The following is a 19710-nucleotide window of genomic DNA, read 5'->3' as shown; positions in this document are numbered from 1 at the left end:
TTGCTGGTTTAGGATAGATCAGACTCCCCCAGTATCCTGGCATGCTCTCTGGGCTAGGCGCGGCTCTCTGCTCCACAGCAGAGCTGGTCCCTCCCCTCTGCTCCCTGGCTGCAGCTCCAGAGGTTTCAGGCTGCTGTCCCCCCTCCCCCTCATCACTCCTTGCTAAGCAGCCCCCCCTCCCCTCTGCCTTGCTGAGGAGGTGTTTGTGTATTAGCTAGCAGACCACATTCTGGCTATGGTCCCTTCTGAGTCAACAGGCAGAATCAACAGGTAGCTGGTAATGTCCCTCTGTGATTAATATATATGATTAATATCTCCTGAGAGAGGTAGATAGCCATATTAGTCTGAAGACAGGCTCAGGGAAGGGCAGAACAACACCTTCTAAATTAATTCACAGAGGCATGAGCTTTTGTAGGAAACAGGGGTGATAATGGGGTGATAAACACTGAGTTAGGGGTGATAAACACTGTTATTAATTCCCTGCTGTGCTAATCAGAGCATCCTGCCAGGGTCTGGCCCATTCCCCCACTCAGCTCAGTGCCGTGGAAGGGCTGGAACGCTGCTCTAGCACCCTTTGGCTTGTAGCCTGAGCCACTACAGGCATGTGCCTGCGTTTTTGGGATGTTTGTCTGGTTACAAAACTGATTTAGCTTAGCCAGGTTAGGCTAACCTGCAAAGATTGAATCCATTCAGGTGCAGGCTTTTTGAATGACTGTTCCTAGCCCAGATCATGCAGAAGAGGGATGGATGGAGCAGTGGCAGGAAGTCAGCTTGCTGTCAGTAAAATGTGGAAAGTGGGCTGGATGGGACCACAAGGTGACAGCAGGGGATGAACATGCTGTTAGTAAAATATGGATTGGATTAGACCTTCACAGGTCCGATCCAGTGTCTTTGCATGCTGGATTCAGCCTGTTAGCTGTCGGTCATCAACCCCCATCTTAAGTATGGAATTTTTTATTTGTTCCCTGCAGTGATTGCTGCAGGATGTCTTTGCCATGTAAGAAATTGTTTAACTTTTTTTAGAACTATTTTAAATTGCTCACAGCTATTTAAATAAAAGAAAATAAAATTAATACCAAGATGGGTCTTTTTGCCTAAAAAAGGAATGACATCTGGGAGAGTGATTAGAGTAAAAAGTTCTGGCCACCTGGCAGATAATGTATGATTAAGATTTTCACTTGTTTCATCTTAACCCAGCAAGGCAGTCACCAGTCTTGTCTATAATACTGGTTCTTGGCTCATTCACACTATTAGAGTCTTTTTAACCATCAGGGTTGTGGGTATTTAGAAAACTTAAGCACTGAATTAACCCCTTTCCATTTCAGAGTTCTTCCCAGTCTGAGGACAGTGACAGGTATAGGAAAGACTGTAATATTGATGCTCAACAAACTCTTTCCTTGACCTGTGGTCTCAATATCCAGAAATGCATTTGTAATATCCCTGAATGCAAATATTGCCCCAAAACAAAAGAGATGCTTTTACTTTGAAGATAGATGAATACCAAAATGTGTTAAAATATTCTCTTCTTTCTTATTCAGGGTGCTTTGAATGCTGTATCAAATGCTTGGGGGGGATTCCCTATGCCTCGCTGATTGCCACCATCCTGCTGTATGCTGGCGTCGCACTGTTCTGTGGCTGTGGACATGAAGCACTTTCAGGAACTGTCAACATTCTGCAAACCTACTTTGAGATGGCAAGAGCTGCTGGGGACGTTATTGATGTCTTTACCATGTAAGTCATTATTTAACCTTTTCTCTTTTCTTGATTTCTGAATATTTTGTACAGGGAGATGGATTAGATTCATGACAATCTGCTGCAATAAAAAATAAAGGAAGAATAACCTTCTGCGTATATAATTTTATTGGATAAGTATGACAATTGAAATTCTGTGAATGCTAATATTTTTTTCCATTCTGTCATTCATTTCTAGTACTCCATGGCATCTTAGTAATTGGATACTAATAATTGTATAATTCATTGATTCACTGATGTATTTTGTGATCTTTGTGGACTATCCTTATACTTTTTAATAATTTAAGTGATATAAAATATATCATATAACATACAAATATGCTTTTTAATTAAAAATTTGTAAATGCAAGTCACAGGGACCTAATTACCTTAAGGTAAAAAAGGATAGGGATTTACTATGTGCCTGCTGCTTTCATTGAAGGCTAAGCTACTGTGGTTTAGCTTTCATCAACTTTGGAATATGAGTATGCATGTAGTCAATTACTCTAGAGTAACTAACTGTGGTAAAGCCTTACTTCCTTTTAGTTCTGGATAAATGGTTTGCCTGTATGTGTAGTTTTGTTTTGCATTTGTAATCACATTTCATACCTTAGAAGCATATTTTTCACATGGTCACAAATTAATGAAAAATAAAGGTAAGCATCAATAATGTCCAGCTCTTCTAGAAAAGATGTTGGAACAGTGCAAAAATCATACCCCTAATGTAAGCAAAGGGAAAACTGAATAATCCAAACAATGGTTTTGATGCTACTATTGTCAGCTTCAAGCACTCACAGCATTTAGGTCTGGCCTTCCCAAATCAACATATTGGTTTAAAATTATGACATTGTTTAAAAGACAAATGCAGGATTCCTTTTTATTTGCTTTTTTGTTTCTGAGCAGGCCTCCTTCTCCAACCTATGGATATTCCACTGGGAAAAACTTGTGGAATGGTGTGATTCTGAGGAGCATTCAGCTTCATCTCTGTGTCATCTGCTTCCCTTGAATGGGACAGCTTCCTGCCAACATAATGTAGTAGGCAGTGACAGAAAAGTCTTGGCAAGGGGCAGAGTTAGAAGAGATTGAAGCATAGACCACGGAGAAGAGGGGGGAGGGAGGGGCTTCTGAAAGCTGGAGCTTTGGATTTTTTTTGATCCTTTGGATGTAAAAGCCCATACCCCTTACTTCTTCCTCAAGTCCACAAGCCTGTGCACAGTTCCTCTTGTTGAGCATGTCTACCTCATCAGAGGTGCCATGGGTCTAATAGGATATCCTACTGAAATAAAATGACACATGTTTATGGTGACTCCTCTCCTCTTCCTTTCTCACAAATACATCCTCTTTGGTATTTCAGTGCAAGTTTTCCATTGCTGCACATGTACTGAGCTGAAGCTGAAATACCCTGTTCTTCATTCCAGGGAGTATTAGGTTTTCACAATGAAACGAAGCAGTTCATTCACTATCATACAATAAGTGACAAAGCTAGGAGTGTATTTCAGGTCTTCTGACTTTCACAGTTGTACCATTGCTTCTAGGTCATAGTTGCTTCCTTTTTGTGCAGGGATTTTCATATAATGAATGCTAGTCAATTGTTTGCTAGATTAGGCACCTGTATGCCACATCCAGAGGGTTGAGCTGCTTGAGCTGAACATCCTGTACTACTGCTTATAGTGCTTCTGGGAAACGTGGCTTTTTGATACCTTTATTCTTTTTTGCCTAGCATAAAGAATTATGTATCTCACTTGACTTCACAGCTAGGGTTCAGTGTTATGGCTGAATGAAAGATCAGTCATTTTATTAGGCTCTAACATATTTTATTAGTCTTTAGAAACCCATTAGCGAAGAACTATAGTAAATTGATGCTTTCACTTCTTAGCAAGTTTTCCAGATTTTCTCTGTCAAAATCTTAAGTGACACTCTCCGTCAATGCAGATAATTAATTGGAAATGATAGAGCAGCAGTAAAGACTAATTGAATTGTTTTTCTTGAAATACCAGTATTATCCTATGCTGGAGTTCTTTGCTGCACAGCAATGCACATATAGATGCTGGCAGCACTGGCTGGGACACAAAGGTGCTTCAGTGTAGGGTCTGCCTGCCTGCTAGCCCTGCACTGAAGCACCCTCATGCCCCAGTCAGCCCCTTGGTAGCACCTTGAGCCAGGTCCGAGCAGCCCTGGGCTGGCCAGCTGATCCCCTGAACCCCTTGCCAGGCAGGCCTGCTGCGACCCAGCTTAACATGCTGCAGTCTCGGGTGCACATATAAATGTAGTGCCCGGGAACAATAAACTCCGACAAAATATGTGATGGAGTTTATTATTGTTTTGCATGAATTGCACATGTAGAGGTGCCTACAGTCATTGTTTTAAATCATGAAAGTCATTCTTAATAAACAGGGAAGTTTTAAGACCAATTTTTAGTCTGTGGTAAATACCAATTTTTGCCAGGACCAACTGAATTGCTTTGTTTTTCTGGATGACCTTTGTGGTACTTCATTTCAAGTTGGCTCAAATGTCTTCAAAATTAACTTCATCTCTCTCCTGGGGCTATCTCCAAATAGTTATTTTTGGAAGTCCAACAAATGCTAAAAGGGAACAGTTACAGGGAGAAGCAGAAGGTAGCTAGAAACATCTTCAGGGGATTAACACAAAAACAATCAACTATGTGGACATTTTAATGACAAATGGGGATTCAGTGTGTTGAGGGGCAAAGGGATTATTTCAGTCCCATGAGATTTAAAGAGATTACAACAAAATAAAAAATCATTAATTTCTCCAGAAAATTGAGCCAAGGATATTTTAGGCATGACAAATTAATAGCCTTTGCTGTCCAATTTGTCATTTTAACAGTACCGTAATTGAAATGGAAGATTCAGCATGAGGTAATGTGATAGTCAAGCATCCTCTTAATAACTACATTATTATATCAAAATATATAGTATATCATATGAACGGAATTAACAGGTTGTCCAAAACTATGCCCATTTATTTAGCCATTGAATTTTATAGGAATCCAGTTGGTCTCAATAGAGGCTGATTAAGCTTATTGTCCGAACTCTTTAATCTAGATTTTTTTGCCCTCTATGTTGGGTAAGGGCAGCTTCCTCGAGAAGTGTCCATATTTTCAGATACTTCTCTAGTCCTTTATTTCTAAGAATGGGTAGTATCTTTTATCAGTTATTTTTTTAAATAATATATGGAAGGACAATTAGGAAGATCTGGTCATGCCATATAGATAGTTCTTAGTTTCAGCTTAGTGAAATGAGAAAATAAAATTCTTGTTGCAAAGTGAAGCTTTGGTTCTCAGAAAATAATAATATTGCCATGGGGCAAAATCCCTATATCATCAAAATCAGTGGGGGTCTAGTCTATACATTCTGTGTTCAGGAAAATGGTATCTGATGGGAAACTGTAAGTAAGCATTTTACCTGTTTGCTTTGTTTCAAAATCATTGGAATTATAATTACAGTCACCAGCCAGCATATTTAGTTGTTGGGAGAAAAGCTTTTGAGATATCATACCAGCATGATCAATTGACTTGCTTGCAGCTTTCTATCAAACACATAATTGCTCCTTTGAAGAATATCCATGTCAAAAAGTTTCTGGCCCTTTAAGTAAAATAGTTTTTACTTCTGTGGAATAGAGCAAATGCTACTGACTTGTCCTAAATAGAAGGGTTAGATGGTGGGGAAAGTGCTTGCTTGTTAACTTCCCAATACTGAAGTTGAAAGACTACAGAAGACCAGGAGCAAGAGAGCAATGGAGGAGTTTTATGTGTTTTTGTTTTGGGGTATTTGTTTTCCTCCTCTGAGCTGCAAAATTGGAACTAGAGGACCAGGAAAGGCTTGGGGCCAGGGGAATCAGTGGAGTGGCTTACTGTCAAATTTATTATCTGAACAAGTGGCTCCAAAGGGTGCAACACTTGGGCAAGGGATAGACATTACACGTAAACTAGTTTAAGTTATCAGGAACTGGTTTAAACCTGTAACAGAACAGATATTCAGGGCACATAAACCAGTTTGAAAATGGCTGAAACCAGTTTGAGATAAAGGTGGTTGAAAGTTGTATCAGACTCAACTGATTTGGGTCAAACCAGTTTATGCAACATCTGTTGCAGACCCCTTGCTGGTTTAAGATAAATCGGACTCCCCCAATATCCTGACATGCTCTTTGGGCTGGGTGAGACTCTGCTCCACAGTAGGGCTGGCCCCTCCCCTCTGCTCCGTGGCTGGCAGGGACTGCAGACTGATCAGCCCCTTCTCTTCCCCACTCTCTGCTAAGCAGGAATTCCCCCCTCCCCTCTGCCTTTCTGAGGAGGTGTCTATGTATTAGCCAGCAGATCACATGCTGGCTTCAGTCAGTGCTAAATCAACAAGTAGAATCTACAGGTATCTGGTAATGTCCCTCTGTTGTTTTCTTAATGGAGTGATAAACACTGAGTTAGGGGCAGGGATCTAGGTTTTCTGTTTCCCACGGAAAAACGGAGAAAACCACGGATTCCCTGTTTTTATTGGAGAAAACACGGATTTCTCTTTTTAGCAGAGAAATCCGCAGATTCTCTTCTTTTGCAGGCTGGCACAGCTCCAGACTGGAAGAGCTGATTGCAGAAAGGGCGGGAAACCCCTAGCCCTGCCCAGATGAGGAGGGAGAGGGGGAAGGGCAGGGCCTGAGCCTCTGAGTCAGTCAAGGCTGGGCTCAGGCTTAGAGTCACCCTTTGCCCCTGGATCCTAGAGGTAAGTGGGGCTTGGGGGATGTGGGGCAGGGCTGGGGAAGATGGTTGGGGGCTGAGAGAGCAGGAGGTGCTGCCAACCCCAGGTGGCACACCACAGCTGGGAGCAGGGCCAGGGGGTGAGGGCAGGGGTGTCCCTCTGCCAGGGGGGGCTTTGTGGGCAAGTGATGCAGGGCAGAGTGTGGTGGGGCCGACCATGTGCGGGCCACACACATGCTGCCTGGCTGTCTGCCCCGGGGAGGGGGAGGAGGAGGCTTCTATGTGGTTGACTGCACAGAGGTGGTGAGGGATGGTGGCTGGGGGGGGGGCTCGCACACGGTGGCCGCTGCTGCTTACCTAGAGGGCCATGTCAGTGGTGATGGCTGCTGCCTACAAAACCTCTCTGTGCTGCTGCAGAGCCATGCCCAGATCTGTGTGGCTGGGTGCAGGGCAGCAGTGGCAGTGTAGTGGTGGCTGGGCTGGGCAGCACACAGCCATCCCCACCACCATCCTGTGCCACGGCCATGGCTGCCATCACACTGCCGCTGCTGCTGTGTGGCTGCCTGCACAGCTCCAAGCAAGGCTCCGTGGTGGCAGCGGGAGGTTTTGTATGCAGCGGCCATCACCGCTGGCACACAGTGGCCACTGCTGCTTGCCTGTGGGGCCACCCACAGGCAAGCAGTGAGGGCCTCTGCATACAAACCCTCCCACTGCCGCTGCGGAGCTGTGCTCAGAGATGTGCGACTGGCCACATAGCGGCAGTGGCACTGTGGTGGTGGCCATGGCCATGGTGCAGGATGGTGGGGGAAATGGTGCCTCCTGGCCGTCACCACACTGCCATTGCCACCCTGCTCCCAGCCGCACAGCTCCGGGCACAGCACTGTGGCAGCGCAGGGAGGTTTTGTAGGCAGTGGCTGTCACCGCTGACACGGTCCTACAGGTAAGCAGCAGTGGCTGCCACATGCACGCCCCCTCCACCCCGCAGCCATCATCCCTCGCTGCCGCTGCAGAGCCGGCCACAGAGCGGTGCAGCTGGCCACTTGCAAGCTTGCTCTTCCCCCTCCCCTGGGCGAGCAGCCAGGTGGCATGTGTGCAGCCCATGCATAGCGGGCACCACCGTGCTGTGCCCTGCATCGCTTGCCTGCAGAGCACCCCCATGGAGGGACACCCCTGTCCTCACCTCCTGGCCCTGCTCCCACCTGTGGTGTGCTGCCTGGGGCTGGCAGCACCCTCCTCTCCTTCAGCTCCCAACCACCTTCCCCAGTCCTGCCCCACAGCCCCCAAACCCCACTTACCTCTAGAATCCAGGGGAGAAGGACATGGCTCCGCAGTGAAAGCGCTTGCCCAGAAAGCCCCCCTAGCCTGCATACAGCCACCAGCAACCCTGCACTACCACGAAGCTGTGCAGCTGGGTGTGGGGCATAAGCAGTGGTGCAGTGGCAGCTGCTGCATGCAAGCACCCTGCTACACCCCCCTGGCTGGGTGGCACGTATGTGGCCCACACATGGTGGTGGCCACTGCACTGCCGCTGCCACGCCCTGTGCCACTAGTGCCACAAAGCCATGCAGGTGGTGATGGGATGGTAACACAGTGTGCAGTGACAGAGTTGCAGTGGCAGCTTCTGTATGCAAACCCTCTGTCAGGCTGGCCAGCACATGCGTGGCCCAGAGTGGCACCCCTGCTTTCACCCCCTAGCCCTGCTCCTGGGAGTGGGCACAGGGGCACTCTCCCCCCATTCTTGATCTACTCCCCAGCACCCTCCCTTTCCCCTGCCCTGCCCCACCCCTTCCCCCCATACACACTTACTTGCTGGGGTGGGTGTCAGTGTCTGTATCTGATAAACACTTATCAAGTCCCTGCTGCACTAATCAGAGCATTCTGCCTGTGCCTGGTAACACCACCCCCCTCAGAATAGTGCTGTAGAAGGGAAGGGAGGGCTGTTCTAGTGCCCCCTGGCTTCTAGCTTAAGCCACTGCAGGCATGTGCCTGCATTTCTGGGATTTCTGGTCAGTTACAAACCATTTTAGCCTAAGCAGGTTAGAGTAACTTGCAAAGATTGGATCAGTTCAGGCTCAGGGATTTTGAATGTCTGTCCCTAGCCTTGAACAACTCCTTCAAGAAGCAGAGAAGATTTTCACAGTGAATGGGGCTGGTGGAAAAGGGACAAAAAGTCATGGAAGTGACAGAGGATGCCAGAACTAGGGATGTTTGTGTTGGTATACAGTATTAGGGAGACTTTAAGGAGTATGAATATAAGGGAGAACACTGCACAATAAAACCACCCTTCCTCAGGGAGCCAATATTTGTTGTTGCATTATTTCAAGAAAAAGTTGAATAGTTATTGTTCCAACTGCAATATAAACTGAGAAAGCTATAACTCATGTAACTTTATTGTTAACTCAGATGGGAAAAAACCTGGTTAGCAAAGATTCTTGCAATGCGCAAAATGGAAAGATCTGTAGAGATTTTGCAACTAAGTTAGGAATATTTATAGACTAAATTTGCAAATCGCCTTTGCAAAGGGTAGCTGTCTGTGGTTTAAGCCTCGCAGTTCTTAATGATTTACCTTAGTGCAAAAGTTTCTCTTTATTTTGACTGCTAACAGTTCAATTAGGCCTCCAGGCAAGATTCGCTTGCTAAAGGATATAGGAAAATGATTGAGTTGCGGTATTGATGGCACATCATACTTAATATGCACTTTATTGGGACTATTCTTTGTTTGTTTTTTTGTCTGGGAGAGAGCACAAGGAGGTACTGTTAATAATATCCGCATCTTGGACTAATTTGTACTTATCATAAAATGTATTTTTGTGCTTCCATTATAAATCTTTCTCAAAATCAATTGGTCCTCAATCTCTGCATGTAGATGTTACAGGTAAGGCAATATATAAATGCTGACAGAGAAATAAGTTTTCCCTACAGATCTGAATAAGGAGTTTTCCCTGGCTCATATTTGTATAAATCATTTGGAAAAAAATATTTGGCAACTTCTCTTGCTATAACTGAATCTCTCTATGCATTCTTGCATGCTGTTTCCTATCCATTAAATAGTTTTCCTGAACTGATATGTTAGCTGACTAACTTTTCCTTCTTCAAAAATTTTCTCTATACACATGCAGCTGGTATCTTATTTATAATACTTAAGAAATATGCCAATTTGTCACGTATTGGTTTTGCTTTGTATGTCACTTTGTATATGACTTCTGTTTGGCCCTATTTCTTTAAATCTATACTGTTATACATCTTGCACCAATGCAAGCCCCTAAGGCTTCACTGGCTAGCCAAGTGGGTATAAGGTTCTGCCTGCATGGACACAATTATAGAATAAGTACCTTAGACTGTAAGGGTTGAGATTAGTGTCCTCATCCTTGTTTGTACAGCACATAAGACAGTGGGACCCTGATCCTGCTTAGGGCTTCTGGAGGTTACTGAAATATAAATAGGAGTTGTAGCATTTTAAAAATTCATAAGTATTAGACATACTTGGTTAGCAATAGCTTTAATTTTTTTAAACAATGCGGGGAAATGCCATCTTTCATAATTTGAGAGGAAAATATCCAACTGCTAAACTGCAATATTATCTAAAGAGATACATAGATGTCTTATGAGGGGTTTAGCATGAGGGGTACCAAATTTAGAGAAATCTGGTATAGATATTATAAGTAAATATTTCATGATGTATAATATTAAACATTTACTTAAAATGTATACCAGATTTCTCTAAATTTGGTATTGTGTATTATGCAGCTAATAATATGCATTTTAGTAAATTTTTAGTTTTATATCTATAAAAGCAGCCATAATGGCTTTATAGAGAACAATATAATTTAATATCAATAATAAAAATGTTCAAGGGGTGCATTAACATGTGCAATAAATGCACATGAATAAACTCTGGAGCTTAATACTACAGATTTTATTGCTCCTGGGCACTGTGTCTTCACATGTGCTTGGGACCGCAGCATGTTGAACTGGGTAAGAGTAACCCTAGCTGCCAGAGGGCTGGTGGTGGAGAGGGAGGCAGTCAGCCTGTCTGTCTGGGACTGTTTCTCCTGGCTCAATGTGTTGTGGAGGGGCTGGCCAGGGCATGATGGTGCTTCAGTGTGGGGCTAGCCAGCAGGCAGCCTTGAAGCACCCTTGTGCCATAGCCATCTGGGACAGCGTCTACACGTGCCCTGCTGTGGAGTAAAAACCTATGCCACAGGTTAGTACTTCTACTGACAAGTACTACCCTGCTTTCGAGTTACTAGTTTACTCCAGCCTAATAGAGGCATACATGTAGATGCACATCATTCACTGCATAGCTAATTAATCTACTGTGCAGTAAACATCTCATGTAGATGTGCCCAAGAAGTATTTTTGAACCTTTTAGGATGGAGACCAATATAATGTTGTATTGCATCAAAAACATGATTTCTAAAAATGTGTTGAAATAGTTCCATACAATCATTTTTTTCCAAGCAGTTAACTAATATACATTAATACACATATATTTGTATTGCTGCCATATATTTGTAATGGTTTTGCATTTGTACAGTAAAACAATTACTTTACAAAACTTACTGAAGAGTTATGCAGCATGTGAGAAGCAAGGATTGTTTGGGTATTATCTTCAGTCAGTATGTGAGACAAATTTTGCATAAGACCCCATGAATACCGTGTTATCCTTACCCCCTGAAATGCTGAGAGGGCACACCACATGCCTTTTGAGGCAGAAAGTGTAAAGGAGACATCTAGGGTAGGTTTTGGGGTGATATAGGACCCTGGCTTAGTGCTTCATTTTCACAGTGCATAGTTTTGCTTATTTATGTTTATGGCAAGGGGATACTCACTGGGTAGATATCAGTCAGATTATAGATCAATAACATTTTGGTGGGAGTTTCTGCCTTGACTTGGAACTTACATTTTAATGGTGAAATTTACTTTTCCTGGGGAAAAGTAAATTATACATCAATTAAATCATAATGATTTTTTTAAGGTCATAGAGGAAAGAGTGAAACAGTTTTGATTAATACACTTACATTTTAATTAACATACACTTTAAATAAATGAGACAATTGTTCTCTTGCTGGAATGATTCAGTAATGAATAGAACATGATGTTTAACAAAAATAGCATTGTAAACACTTCATGCAAAAGATAGTGGCCAGATCTTCCATTGAAAATAGAGCCAAATACCTCTGCAGTATTCTGCAATTGGCTGTTTCTGTAACAAAGTGAAATTTTCCTGTGTCATGTAGCAATCTGACAGCCAAAAATGCAGAAAATAGGTGCTCATAAGGAAGATAGCATTAGCAGGTATTAGTAAAATGTTGTCATATCTAGACTAGCATCTAAATGTAGCACCATTTCAATAATGAACAAAGAGATTCACATCAGTTCATGAAAAGAAATCTATGAATAATAGCAGAAGAGATCTTTAAGTAGGGAGCTTGTCAAATCATAACGTAACAGAAAGGAACAATTTAGGAAGCAAATCAGCATCCTGTCAAGTATGTTTTCTGCTTCAGAAAAATATCTTTAAAAAAAACATACATAAATGACCATACTTGTCAGTCAGCTAACTGAGACTTCTGGAGACCAATGTTTTTTATCTACCTACAAGACCTAACAGGCAAGGCCAGAAGCAATGTAAGCTTTTTTCATTCTGTCAGGTAAGGGGTGAGTCAGCCTTAAGAGTGAGACAGCATAGCTCTGTTCTTTGTCTTTTTGGTTCCTGTCATGTCTGATGCTGACCCTGGTCCTCCTAAGTCTTATCTTAATTTTAAGAAAATGGTCAATAAGAAAGGAACCATTTCTAGAGGTGAAGATAGAGCACAACAGCCATGTTTGTCCTGTAACACTTGGGCCAGGGACAGACATTACACATAAACGGTTTAAGTGATCAGAAACTGTAACAGAACAGACATTCAGTGTACGTAAACCAGGTTGAAAATGGCTGAAACCAGTTTGAGATAAACCTAATTGAATGTAGTATCAGACTTAACTGATTTGGCTCAAACTGGTTTATGCAATGTCTGTCCCAGGCCCTTTGCTGGTTTGAGTTAAATCAGACACCCCCAGCATCCCAGCATGCTCTCTGGGTGGGACTTTCTGCTCCAGCCCAGCCAAGCTGGCCCCACCCCTCGGCTCTGCCAACCGACCAGGGACTGGCAGGGGTTGGGACAGAGAGGGGTTTAATTCCCTGTCCCTGTGCCACTGGCAAGGACCTGAGCCAGGTCTGCCTGCATTCCCCCCTTGCTGCTGCAGCAGGGGGGCCCCATGAGCCCTGAGGCAGAGGGGGACAGGGAGCAGAGTTCATTTCCCCTCTACCCCAGTGGCAACTGGGTGGCTCCCTGCCCAGAATAGGCCCCCAGGTATTCCCTGTAGTGGAGGCCAGAGGAAAAACCCCGTCCCTGCCCCCCGCTCCCCATCCCCGCCGCTGTGGTGGGAGGGAACAGGGCCCTTACTGGGGGCAGCATTCCCTGTCACACTGTGGGGGAGAGCAAGTCCCTTCCCAGCGAGGGGCTGCACTGTGGGCTTGGGCTGTACGTGGCAGCGCTGGGGTGTAGAGTGGGTCAGAGCCCTGCAAGGCCCCGCCATGCCACTGTGCTCCACCGCCGCTCTGCCCGCCGCACAGTGCAGCCCTGCCAGGAAGTCATGACGGGCTCCTGCTCATGGGTCACTCGCCTCTCGCTGCTTCAGCTGCTGGGTGGGGGCGGAGCTGGCCCTCGCCGCTCATTCTGGGCTAGGGCAAGCCACTGAGGGGATTTATTCAGCCCCATTATTTCCCCCAAGCTTCAGCTGCAGCCCGGCTGGGCAGACTCCACAGCCAGCAGCTATAAGCCCCTTCCTGTCAGGAGGGGCTCGCCCAAAGCACAGAGAGAGGCTGGTCCACCACAGCAGGGTCTGCCTGGCCCAGCTACTGCTGTCCTGTGCTCAGAGACGGCGACTGAATAAGCCCCCTCCTGCCGGCCGGGAGCTGTCTCTGGGCACCAGGCAGCAGCGGCCATGCTGGGTAGACCTGGCTTTGGGCAGACCCTGCTGCGGTAGAGTGGCCCCTCTGTGCTTGGAGCAAGCCCCCTCCCAGCAGAAAGGGGGTTATTCAGCTGCTGACCACTTGCATCACAGCCTCAAGCTTACCCTGAGCGCCGAACGAGAGGCAGGGGCCGGCTCCACCCCCACCTGGCAGCTGCAGCAGTGAGGTGAGTGACCCATGAGCAGGAGCCAGTCACGGCTTCCCAGCGGGGTTGCGCTGTGGGGCTGGCAGAGCGGCTGTGGTGCGCAGCAGTGCTGGAGGGACTTGCAGGGCTCTGGCCTCTTCCACGCCCCAGCACTGCCACGCACAGCCTGAGCCCATGCTGCAGCCCCTCGCCGGGAAGGGACTTGCTGTCCCCCACAGAGTGACAAGGGGTGCTGCCCCCAGTAAGGGCCCTGTTCCCTCCTGCTGCAGCGGCAGGGAGGGGGCATGCCCAGGAATGGCATCTGGGGGTGGGGCAGGGATAGGGTTATTCCTCTGGCCTCCGGCGAAGGGGACAGCCGGGGGCCTATTCTGGGGAGGGAGCCACCCAGCTGCCAGTGGGGTAGAGGGGAAACGAACTCTGCTCCCTGCCCCGCTCTGCCTCAGGGGCCATGGTGCCCCCCTGCTGCAGCAGCGAGGTGGCAGTGTGGGCAGACCCAGCTTGGGTCCCTGCCAGTGGCACAGGGAGGGGGAATTAAACCCGTCTCTGTCCAGTTCATCCTGGGTTGGCCATGCCCCCCCAGCAGTGCTTCCCTGCAGCCAAGGGCTGGCTCTAGCACCCCCTGTGCCTGGTGTGAGCAACTGTAGGCATGTGCTCGCATTGCCTCATTCCAGAGAGCATGTTTGTCCTGTTACAAACCGGTTCAGTCTAGGCAGGCTAGAGTAACCTGCAAAGGTTGAATCAGTTCAGGCTCCAGCTTTTTGAATGTCTGTCCCTGGCCATGAAGGTTAGAAACAGGCCTTGAGTTAATCTGCTGACAGATTATCTGAAAAAAATGATGGATTCAGGAGCAGAGGAAGTACTCACACTTAGAGATCATTCACCTCTCCTTTGCTTCCCAAGGAGTAGTTTTTATTGCTTTTATTCTGAGTAGCTCCAAACCTACTTGTACTGGGCCAGGAGGAGCAGAGCTGAGTCAGGACCCAGGGGACAGTGAGGTGGTGGCAACCCATGTGTCTCCTGGCTACCTGAAGCCAATCAAAGGCGTGAGGTGGCCACAATCTGCCTGCGAAATTGGGACCATCGGGCCAATTAGATTAATCAAGTCTTGCAGGAAGCCCATGAAATTTGGCCTTGGGCTCCACAGTTTGAGTGCATCGCTGCTTATATTACATAAAACAAAGAACTTTTCTTCATATGATACCAAACAAGATTGATGCAGAGAATGTGGCATGCACAACTTGTTTAGCCCTTGGCAAATCATTTGTAGTGCTGTCCTACATGAAATTATTTTAAGAAATCCAGAACTAGAAAGGAAAGTTACTTACCTTGCAGCAGTTGCCTAGACTATGTTTTCGACCAAGAGAAAGTCTTTGCTAATTCCTTTGTTAACCTTAGTCTGTTTGGTTATTTGCTTTTATCATTGCACTCTAAAACTGTAAGTGACTGTTTATTATATTCTCATTTTGTTCCCTCACTAATTCTCCTCCCTTCTATTCTCTAGTAATTGTAGTAATTGTTTTCTAAAAAAAAACTCTACATGAGGCTACATGAACATTTTCTTATTGCTTGCATTTTTTGCAGAGATATTATAGACTATTATGCCTTAATTATGTTGTTATGTGAGGCATTTTGGCCTCACTCTCTGTGGAGTGTATGAATAATTCCCTTTCCTTTGTTAATTCTGTTTCTCAGTTTCCTAAAATGTTATACATAGGAGCAGCTCAGCAAAATCTGCCTTTATGACATTTTGCGCAGGTAACTGGTGTTGAATTTAATACACTGAATAGGTGAAGGACTAGATTTAGTCTGGGTTTCTTTGGCAGAAGCAAAATCACAGAACCAGGAGTAGGAAATTCCTTAAAAAGTGACAATGGTTTAGTGGCAAAAAGTGGCTGCAGACTTCCTTCAGTTGGATGTTAACAGAGTAAGAGTGACTTAGCTAGAGCAAAATAAATAAATAAATAAAAATGTAAAAGTTGGGCATATCTCCCAAGTATCTTTCTGTGGAATCCCTTTCAAAGTTTAAATCTGAAAAATTGCCCCTGCAAACTGAAAAGCCTGAGGGAGAGTAAGTTGGACTGTCATTCATAGCATTCGCTCAGGATGAATCACCTACGGGTGCATGGCGTTTGTTAGATACATAGAGAAATGTAAATCATGCCTCCCTTTGCCAGCTTAAATGAGTTTAATCTCTGGTCTCAGAGTACTAGACAGAAAGCAGGGTAGATTCGCACATTATAGACTAAATTAGAGACGCATAAGCTTTCATAAGCATTGGACTTCAGATTCTGTGAAAGGATTGTAGGAAACAGCTTCTAAATAGAAAGCAGTGATTTGAATGCAAAGGGTAGGGAAGAGGGGAGAAAATGGAGGGGGAACTTGCTGAGAGAGGCAAGGTGGACAGGAGAGAGAAAAACAAAGCAGTTAACCCGTTGAAGGACATCGGGTTATAAAAGTTTATCCAGGTAATGGGATAAGAATCCATAGTCTTGTTTTAGACTATATTTAACGCAAATCCCATCCGTGTATAGGTGACGCATAAGTGCTGCTGGGGCAGAGGGGCACAACTCTGCACTGCCCGTGCCCCCACTGCTGCTGGGCATTGAGTTTAGCTGGACTGCAGCCCCATGCCCCACTGTTGGTGCAAAAATTGCACTGCCACCACCCCCACTGCTGCCAAGCCCTGGCTCCTGCCAGGCTTCAACCCCATCCCCCACGCCTTGCTGTTGGCACAGAAATGGGGGCAGGAGGGAGGGAGGGCATGTGATTCCTCCCACCCCCTGTTTCCTTCAAGGAGCCTATGGATGATTTCTTGTTATGCAGTTTCTTGTTCAAGTTTATTTTTAAAGTTTTGGGGCACTTGTACACATGATGATGTCATGCTGTACATGTGATGAAAATGTCACTTTGTGTAGCTTAATGGCATCACACATTATACATGCACCAGTTTTGGGGGGTTTTCATGAGCTTCCATTGTTGTAGACTAAACTACATCCTGATGTAATTTAGTTTGCAATGATGCATTGCAGCTAAAGAGTCAGCTCGTCCCCTGGCCGCAGGAGAGGTGGGCAGGCTCCACGGAAAAAAAGGATCAGGCACATTTCTGCCTTCAGCAGGCACCTGCCTGCAGTCAGGGGGTGAGCTGCCAGTGGGCCAAGCAGTCCCTGGGCTGTGGTGAGTGCCAGTCCTTTCCTCTGGGGCAGTGGCACCCCCTAGGGCCAACTAGGCTGGCTGCTAGTGGGCCAGGTGCTGTCCTAGCTCAGAGGCAGCACCCAGCCTGATCCAACTCTTCTGCTACCATGGAGGGAAGGACTTGGCCCTGCTGGTAGCTCACCCCCCAGCCAGGGGCAGGCTCCACTAACAAAAAAAAAGAAGGATCAAGCCCCTCACTGTAATGTAACAGAAAAATAAAACCCCTAAATTGAAATGGTGCATTTCAATTAAAACCCCACCATTTCAATTTAGGGAGCATAGAAGACTAAACCCCCATCACATGTACAAGTGCCCCGGGAACAGCAACTCTGAAATCAGCAGTGGAAACCCCGGGGAGGATTTAGTGTTCTGCCACAGGCTTATGTGTTTTGTCTGGAATTGATGTCAGATCTGCGTTCATGTGGGGATTGCCTGTTTGTCCAATATAGACAGCAGAGGGGCACTCTAAGAAGGTGATGGTATATTTGTCATTAGCAGAGGTGCAGGTAAATGAACCTTGAATGTTATAGTCCATGTTATTTCATCCAGTAATGATGTGGTCTGTGTTGATGCAAGGGCACAGCTGTCTTTTGGTTCCAGAGCAAGGCCTGGTGCCTCAGTGAGAGTTATGTAGTCTGTTGCTGGAGAGATGCTGTCTGAGGTTGTGGGGGTGCCTGGAAGCTAGGACATGTTTGTCCCCCATGACTACCTTGACATAGTCATCGTTTTCCAGGAGGGGTTGGAGGTCATTAATGGTGTGTTCAAGCTGTGGTCTTTAGATTACAGCAAAGGTGGGGGTTGGCCACACATAGCCTGTAGGCCAGATCCATCCCATAGAACTGCATGGTTTTGCCTGAACCTGTAGTCACAATAGGGCTGATCAGCAAGGAGCTGCACCAGGGATGGAGAGCTGAAAGCTGTGCCCACACCACTGCCACTTCTCCTTGCTCCCCTTTCCCTTTCCCCTCTTCAAGGCTACAGTCTGAGCACAACTTCTTGGGCAAGGCTGGCTGGAAAGGGGGATGTGAAGGGATGGGGATGGCCAGGGAGAAGCAGGAGCAGCGTGGGAGAAATTTCTGATCCCTGGCCTTGGCAAAGCTGCTTTCTGTGTGGAAATTGTGCTTGCACCATAGCTGAGGAGTGGGGGAGCTGGGAAAAGTAGCACTGGTGCAGGTGCAGCTTCCAACTGGAGGGGAGCTGTGCCAGGGCCAGAGAGCTGAAAGCTTCTTCCATGCTGCTTACACTCCTCCCCAACCCTGGCACAGCTCCCCTCCAGCTGGAAACTGTGCTTGCACTGCAGCCAAGGAGTGTAGGAGGGTAATGGAGAGGAGGGGGAAAACAGCTGCAGTGTGGGCACAGCTACTAGCCACCTGACTGAGAGGGGCAAAAGGAAAGCTCCCCCTCCAGCCCCACCGGCAATATGTTGCTGAAGCCACCCCATCTGGGTCACACCAGAGCTGGATTGTTCCAGCCTTGGCTTGAAAACCGGTTGCTGGCCCATGACCAAATGGATTCTGTCATCCTTGTCCCTAGGTTGGTATCATAGCAGTTCAGAATGAGGACTGAGTCTGGCTTTGTTGATCTGAGTGGCTACGGTTTTGTGGTTGTATTGTAATTGTAGTAATCTTTGCTCCAGATCCTTAAGGAGTGCATCCTGGTTGGTGGTGTCAGAGCAGATACACTTTACTGCAGAGCCTGACTGTACAAAATTGACTTAGTGATGTGCTTAGGATGAGAGTTGCTGGCATGGTTCTTAAGAGGTAGCTGCAGTGGTTGGTTGTTTTTTTTAAACAATATGGAGATGGCATGGCCACCACAAACTTTCACAGTGATTGTCTAAGAAATGAATGTTCTGGGTGGAGAGGTGGAAACTGTTTGGTGGAGAGGTGGACACTGTTAAAGTCCTGGTGCAGTTTCTCTAGAGATTCATTCCCATATGTCTATGCAATGGAGATGTGATTGATATTCTTATAGAGGGGTCTTATAGAAGGCAGCTGCAGAGGAAGCAGACTACAAGGCCCATCATAAATATATCAACATTTTTGTGGGAGCCATATGTGTACCCTTAGCAGTGCTCTTCATTTGTAGATATAGGGAGTCCCCAAAAATGAAATAGTTGTGTCTGAGGACAAAGTAGCCGTATGCAATGGATACAGAAGCAGTGTCCTCATCATGGATAATGTTCTTTATAGCTTGTAATCCATCCACATGGGGGGATGTTGGTCTACAGTAATCTAACATCCATAGTAAGTATAGTGGTTGTAGCTGGAAGCTTGTGAATGGAAGATTTATTAGGCAAATCTGTGGTAACTTTCAAATAGCCAGCAATTTTTGCAGCATCTGAAAACAGGATTGAGTCAGTGTAGCCAGACACTTCCTTTGTCATGGTGCCAAGGTCAGAGACCATAGGATATCCTGTGTTGCCAAATTTGTGGATGTTGGGTAATACATAAAAGCTACCTGGTGTGGGCTCCTGGGAGTAGAAACATTAGCCCTGTTTTGTGCTTCCAGAGGTAACTTCTTTAACAATTTATTTAGTTTCCTCTAGTATTGTGCTGTGGGGTCCTTAACCAGAAGTTTGTAAAGCTCTGTGTTAGAAATGTATCTTTTACCTTCCTGTATGTGTGCTGTTTTATCCATGAGAACAGTGGTGCACATCTTATTAGTTGGTTCTGCGATAATATCAGGGTTGTTTTTAAAGCTGAGTATGGCTCTCCTTTTCACAGGACTAAGGCTGTAATGTTAACATTGTAGGTTTTTTGTTTCTTTATTTGTTTATTTTTGAGGAACCTTACAAAGGCTTTACTTGTTAGCCTCATTTTATGGACTGAGTTAATTGTAGTTTGTCTTGCTGAGCTGTATTATGCAGTTTGGGTCAGTTGAATGAATCCACTTACATGAACGGATGTTGTTGCAATG

The 19710-nt window shown here is 45.8% G+C and overlaps 1 protein-coding gene across 5 annotated transcripts in view; it reads left to right on the top strand.

The window, feature by feature from the left end:
* The window catches only part of GPM6A (glycoprotein M6A), a 494838-nt gene that overhangs the window by 394113 nt on the left and 81015 nt on the right, over positions 1-19710 (top strand). For all 5 annotated transcript variants that reach the window (XM_019521801.1, XM_019521799.1, XM_019521798.1 and 2 more), the window contains one exon: positions 1539-1731. In XM_019521801.1, coding sequence (XP_019377346.1) covers positions 1539-1731 — 193 coding nt within the window. The remainder of the gene's footprint in view (positions 1-1538; positions 1732-19710) is intronic.

Source organism: Gavialis gangeticus, unplaced genomic scaffold (genome assembly GCF_001723915.1).
Source record: "Gavialis gangeticus isolate Ggan-Ray unplaced genomic scaffold, GavGan_comp1, whole genome shotgun sequence".
Taxonomy (NCBI): domain Eukaryota; kingdom Metazoa; phylum Chordata; order Crocodylia; family Gavialidae; genus Gavialis; species Gavialis gangeticus.
Note: the sequence above shows the minus strand (reverse complement) of the source record. Positions and strands in the feature narration are given on the sequence as shown.